Source organism: Mugil cephalus, chromosome 18, assembly GCF_022458985.1.
Source record: "Mugil cephalus isolate CIBA_MC_2020 chromosome 18, CIBA_Mcephalus_1.1, whole genome shotgun sequence".
Classification (NCBI taxonomy): domain Eukaryota; kingdom Metazoa; phylum Chordata; class Actinopteri; order Mugiliformes; family Mugilidae; genus Mugil; species Mugil cephalus.
Genome location: NC_061787.1, coordinates 12,273,108 through 12,279,295, shown reverse-complemented (window position 1 = coordinate 12,279,295; position 6,188 = coordinate 12,273,108). Strand labels below are relative to the sequence as shown.

At 38.8% G+C, this 6,188-nt stretch overlaps 1 protein-coding gene and 1 long non-coding RNA gene across 2 annotated transcripts; both read right to left on the bottom strand.

Moving 5' to 3' along the window:
* Positions 1 to 1,149: 1,149 nt before the first annotated feature.
* LOC124995891 lies at positions 1,150 to 3,018 on the bottom strand. The gene is made up of 3 exons (XR_007110770.1): positions 2,218 to 3,018; positions 1,366 to 1,446; positions 1,150 to 1,214 (listed from the first exon to the last, which is right to left on the bottom strand). It is a non-coding gene; the product is annotated as an uncharacterized LOC124995891 (long non-coding RNA).
* A 222-nt stretch (positions 3,019 to 3,240) lies between these two features.
* LOC124995908 (adhesion G-protein coupled receptor G4) lies at positions 3,241 to 5,274 on the bottom strand. Its single transcript, XM_047568667.1, has 3 exons — positions 4,864 to 5,274; positions 4,440 to 4,765; positions 3,241 to 3,641 (listed from the first exon to the last, which is right to left on the bottom strand). Exons 1-3 carry the CDS (start codon positions 4,955 to 4,957, stop codon positions 3,357 to 3,359), a joined length of 705 nt encoding a protein of 234 aa, XP_047424623.1. The 5' UTR covers positions 4,958 to 5,274; the 3' UTR covers positions 3,241 to 3,356.
* Positions 5,275 to 6,188: the final 914 nt, after the last annotated feature.

Genomic DNA, 6,188 nt, shown 5'->3' with positions numbered 1-6,188 from the left:
TACTGGCTAATCATCCCTTTGGTAGAGGGTACTTTCTTTGTGATTATCATGTCTCAGTTACCAAGGGAATGACATATCTAAATAGAGAACAACGCCCAGGTTAACGTGAGCAGCTTCTTCTAATTTGCAGGTGTTGGTAACAGAGTCTAGACATGTTAGTTTCAGGTGGACAACACCCACATGTGTCGTTTAAGACGTATGTGAGCACCATGACATGCAAATATAAACGTGCAATATATATATATATATAAAAAAAAAAACGACATATACCGTATTTTACGCACTATAAGGCGCACCTAAAAAACTCCAATTTTCTCAAAAGCTGACAGTGCGCCTTATAATCCGGTGCGCCTTATATATGGACCAATATTGAGCCACAACAGGTCTCGCAACTACGGTAAGCAGCCGCCGACTTCATTTTCCCCCGTATAAGAAGAAGCGCGCGGTGCATGCTGGGATATATGACTGCGCAAATCGTGCCGTTTCATTTCCATTTGTGTGTTTATGTAAAGACCCCAAAATGGCTCCTATTAAGAGACACGCTTACGACGCAGAGTTTAAACTCAAGGCGATCAGTCACGCAGTAGAACACGGGAATAGAGCAGCAGCGAGAGAATTTAACATTAACGAATCAATGGTGCGGAAGTGGAGGAAGCAACAAGATGACCTGCGCCAAGTAAAGAAGACTAAACAGAGTTTCCTAGGGAACAAAGCGAGATGGCCAGTCATTCATCTCTTCACCGCGATGATGCCAAAGAGCTTTTTCTCCCGCGATAAAAACACCGCTCCGCTGCCCTTCCTCTCGTAACCGATAAAATACCGTATTTTCCGCATTATAAGGCGCACCTAAAAACCTCCAATTTTCTCAAAAGCTGACAGTGCGCCTTATAATGCGGTGCACCTTATATATGAACAAAGTTTTAAAATAGGCCATTCATCGAAGGTGCGCCTTATAATCCGGTGCGCCTTATAGTGCGGAAAATACGGTAATAATAATTTAATTAGTAAAAATAAGTATGAAATGAATAACTCTTTTTCACATATTTCCTTTTTTGTCATTGTCATTACACGGTTGCCACAGTTTGGTGGAGGTGGACAGCGCGCCAACAGCGTGAATGAAGGAAAGGTTTATGCTCTCACCAAGTTGGGGCCACCTTGTGTGGACGACATGTCCTTGTTGACTTCCACTTTTATAGGTATCCAAAAGTAATCACCTGTAGAAAGAATGAAAGCCGGGAGCTTTAAAATACAAACTGAATGAAACACTGCGGTTGGACAGCAAGTACAAAACATTGGGTTGTGTTTCACGTAATGTGTTTATGTAACACAATGCTAAGTATGTACTAAACGGGCACGTAGACTAACCTGATGTGGAAAATATTCCAGAGACGTTGCAGTTGATAAACTGAGGCATTGAAGGATTCTGGGTTTTTGCTGAATCCATGCCTACAAATTAAACCAATAGCACCAATAGACATGTAAATTGTACGCAAGATTAACAGTTAGGTATATTATCTGTAACTTTGCAATCTTTTAGATGTAGCAACTGGATCACAGGATTTGAACACAACTTGAAGTTAGCCAGAAGAATTTGGAGGACATAGGAAAAGTCGATATTTAATTTAGAAATAAAGAAATAAATTAGAAGAATATACATTTTCAAACATTTCGAGTGAGATGTTTTGCACCCAAATAAAATGACAGCTGATTACATTAGAACAGTACTACACACAAACCAAAACAACTTATAAATGTATACTTGTGTTCACATTTCAGCTCCATTTTTTTTTATTTCCTGACATTAGAAAATTCACAAAACCACAAAGATAAGACCCCATATGAACTAAATTATGCCGGTTTCAATGATTTACTTAAATTGCAGTACCCTAATTCAATGATTAAAATAAAACTCATCAAATAAATATTATGAACTACATTTAAAAAAGTATGTCATCATTATTTTTAATACTGAATTTTGTTTCTCTGATAATTTAGTGACATTATAATGTTATCGCAAAAAATCACCGACATGATTCAGCCTGTTTCATGAGAATAATGTCACCAGGTGTGATGCACGTTTCTAAAAAATAAATGCTCTCGTTCACAAGAATCGACTTCATCTACAAAAAGAGGCAACATATGCTGATGGCCCCGGATGGGAAGATCATTTCAGATTCGAACAGACAGAAACTTACTCAACGTAACAAACACGCTTACCAGGAGGTGGAAAAAGCGACCGTCCGAATCCAGTTGGAAAAGCTGAAAGCGAATGTGCTCATTAACATAATCCTAACTCTAATTAAATTAAAAAAAAAAGAAGAAAAAAAAAGTCTATTCTACTGTTTTCTAATACACACATACATACATTTACAACATGCACGTGAGTAGTCACCTGGAGAACCAGGAGGGTTAGGAGACTTTCTGCGAGAACGAATGCTGCGTCTGAACCGTTTGTGGGCTACAAGACATAAAAACATGCAACATTCAACATCCAACATGCATCCTAGAACATGCACAGCTACACATTCACAGACATATATTAGTAACGAAAAAACCAAACAGTGAACAGCGGCTTTTGATGCATGCTTGATGTTTTTAAATAAATACAAACAAGAAATATCCTGGTGAGATTTGTTTTCAAGGAGAGTTTGATGACATCCTTCTCTGCAGGAATTTCAATATCCTGGAGTATGGCTAGATAAAAAAAGTAAATAAATCTTTCCAGACTCCATTTGATGAAAAAATCTTTTGTTTCAGTTTTAAGAAATGCCTTCCCTCTGTAGCAAGGCTATGCAGTCATTACATCAAAGGATTGACTTTGTCATTCTTCTCTGCGTTTTGTTAGCTAACTCATATGAACACTGGATGATCTTAGGTTCAATCGCATCATTCTCTGCTCAGAATTCGGTATGAAGAACCATGTGATAGTTCTGAATGATGATCTCTTAAGTCATGCAGACCACATGCTCTCCTTTTTCTATACACTGATCACCCACAACATTATATAGGCCCCCCACTAACAACATTGTGTTGCCCCATGTCTGTTCTCTGTCTATGAGTCACAGCGTATGTGGACCTATTTACACCAACAGGGAAACCTACATGATGTTGGTCATAATGTTATGCTTGATCGATGTAAGTTTTAATGTTAAAATTAGTAAATTCGAATGATTTAGTAAGACTAGACACAGTGCATGCTAAGAACTTCCATACAACATATTGCAAACATGTTGTATTATTTTAAGTCTTCCATATCCACAACAGTAAGGACTGCCATGCATTTAGTTATAAATGCAGTGGCTAATTAGTTCGACAAGGGGTTCATGCATGAGCTCTAATCTACACCATAGGTAGGATCAAAAAATTTCCACGTCCGTCTCACCACACGGAAGGTTTGTGTCTCTCTCTCTCGCGTTGGGACTGGTCACTCCCCAGTACTGGGCGTTCCAGCCGATCACAGTGCCGTCCTCGCAGGACTCGTGACGACCCAGGTCGGCCCACATGCGGAACAAGTACAGCTCCACCTTCCCGAGCTCGGCTCCACGGGGTCGGTCTCTGGGGTGACAGCCCAGCCACAGCGAGCCGGAAGGGGGGATGGCGTGTGCGATGACCATCCTCTCTGCCACCATCATCCCATCAACCTGGGACATTTACACAGCTTGCTAACATTGCTAGTAAAGACACTGTGCCGCTAAACCTCCTTGGGCATCTTTATCGTCTTTCATCATTTAGTTGAATCCAGTGACCAAGGGTTAACCAAAATTATTCGAAAGAGATACTGGGGGTAAAACAAGGAATTATCACCAAAAGGTTAATGTTATTATGCTCCAGTATACCATAATAATACCACAAATACATAAGTCAAGAGCACCATCTTAAATTATATGGAAATGAGAGCTAAAAAATCTGGCTCCACAGAGAAGCTTTTTGCAGATAAACTACATTTTGATTGAGAATAAGCTAAACTGTTAACTTATTTACTCTCTATTTGGTGACATCTCTGACTTTGAAGTGATCTGTTATATCTGATATAAGCTTTGGATGAATACAATGTTATTAGAATGTTATTAGAACTCCAATTATTTTTATTATTTATTATCTTTATTATACTATAAAGACCCAAGTTATGATGATTAGCACTGAAAGTGTTTTTAGCACTTTTATTTTAGCATTTTATAGTGTGTTTATAAAATTTACCTAAATAGTAAATGGTAAATAGTTTGCAAAGAATTGGAAAAGGATATAGGTCGCAGTTAGAGTTAGCATTAGCATTTTGTAGCTACTTTGAAAACATACATAATTCTATCAACAGTGCAACATATAAATACAAAACACTTCACTCTATATACATTTAAACTAATGTATACTATAACAATGGTATAGTGTCATTTTATTTAAGTAAAAGATTTGAATTTTTGTGCTTGCACTACAAGAATTACCTCCAGGCTGAATTTGTTGCCCTTTACGTCTCTCCGTAGACACACCCTGTGCCAGTGTGTTGGGGATAGCTGGATAGGAAACCGGTGCCTGACTCGTAGCAGCCACCCATATATCGCCTCGTGGTCTCCCTCCAGCCCCAACTCAGGCTTGGGTGTGTGGACCGAGCTGTACGAGAAGGCCACCCACGCTCCAGGGACGACCACACGAATGTCCACACACACGGTCATCTGGAAAAGCAGCGGCATGGTGGCCCTGTCCTGCAGGGTCCAGTGGTCTTTACAGCCATTTAATACAGCCTTAGTGTCTCCCAGGAAATAGCCACATGCTGCAATGGGTAAGAGTCAATCAAATTAAGATGAAGGCTTCTCTGGGTGCGAGAAATCCTTGCACGTTGCGCCCAATTTCTTTAACTTAAATAATTACCAGTGTGTGGAGCTCCAGCCAGAAGCAAAAGCCAGATGACAAGAAGAAAGTCATATATCAATTGCCAATGTTGGCCAAAGCAAGGGCCACACATCTTCCTGTAAACATGAGGTAAACAACTTAAAAAAACAAAACAAAAAAAAAGTTCATCCGTAACCTCTGTTGCACTTTTCTCTGTAACCGTAATTTGCTAATATTCAAATTTTATATATATTTATTTTTTTCATGAGAACAAAATCTGAGTGTCCATGCTCACAAGCTTCCTCTTTTTGCCTTTCACTGTAACATTCATCCTCTTGCGTGCAATCTGCATTTCTAGATGTGGATATGATCAGTGCCTTTTTTGTTTCGGCCATGGGATTACACAGAAATCTTCCTTTACAGCTTGTAAGCTAAAACGATCTAATATTATCTGCCCCTTTGTCTGCACAAAGTATTGACTGCAGGGCAAGGGTGGACTCAGCAGATTGTGTTACACTTCCCTGCATTCACACCTTCAAAAGATACAGGTTATTCTTGCAGGTTATTGAGATCTAATGTTGTGAGTACACTTTAGTTCATATATGTTAAATAGGGATAGCATTGCAGTTGATATTAACCATGTACAGCTAACAGCTTATCTTGAGTCAACTTTTTGACCCCTTGTTTTGTTTTTTTTAGCTCTAGTTTGGTCCTGATAGCTACCACTGCTCTTCACTACTGGCTAAAAGCTAATGCTAGCTGTACTGGGCATGTAACCTTCAAAGTGTACATTTTACATATAAGCACTATAAGAAATATGATATAAGACAACACGCAAGACAAGTTAACTGTTCAAAAACAAAACAAAAAACTAGACAAGAAACTACAGACAAGCCTCTGACTCTAGCAACCTTTGTACTTTTATATATATAATATCTGGAATTCATCTTATTTATCTAGAGTTAAGTTAACTGATCCTAAGTGGTCAGGACCCAACTTACACAGGGAACTAAGCTATATGGTATTTAGCTTGCTAAATGCTAACTTTGCTTGTGCCTAACTAGCACAGCTTAACAGATCAGCCTTTCACTCCACATGGATTCGTATGATTTTATGTGGCTGATATTTATCTGGAGAGGACTTCCTGACCAATTAGCTCTAGTCAGAGATAAAAAGGTGTCTCTTTACCTGCTAAATGCTAACTTAATTAGCTTAGCTTAACAGAAACGTCTCTGAGTCTAAAGGGATTCATTTTATTTTATGTGCTAAGATTAAGCATTTATCTGTAGTTGATTTCCTTTGAGCTCACTAAAAACACAGGGAAATAAACTTTGTGGCAATCTAGCTGCTAAATGCTAACATTT

Bases quoted from the DNA above. Each gene is read 5' to 3' on its own strand.
- LOC124995908 (XM_047568667.1), bottom strand. From the start codon at position 4,957: ATGTGTGGCCCTTGCTTTGGCCAACATTGGCAATTGATATATGACTTT. The intron at 4,766-4,863 runs GTAATTATTTAA...TACCCATTGCAG, and splicing joins GGCTGGAGCTCCACACACTG to CATGTGGCTATTTCCTGGGA. The intron at 3,642-4,439 runs GTAATTCTTGTA...TAAATGTCCCAG, and splicing joins GCAACAAATTCAGCCTGGAG to GTTGATGGGATGATGGTGGC.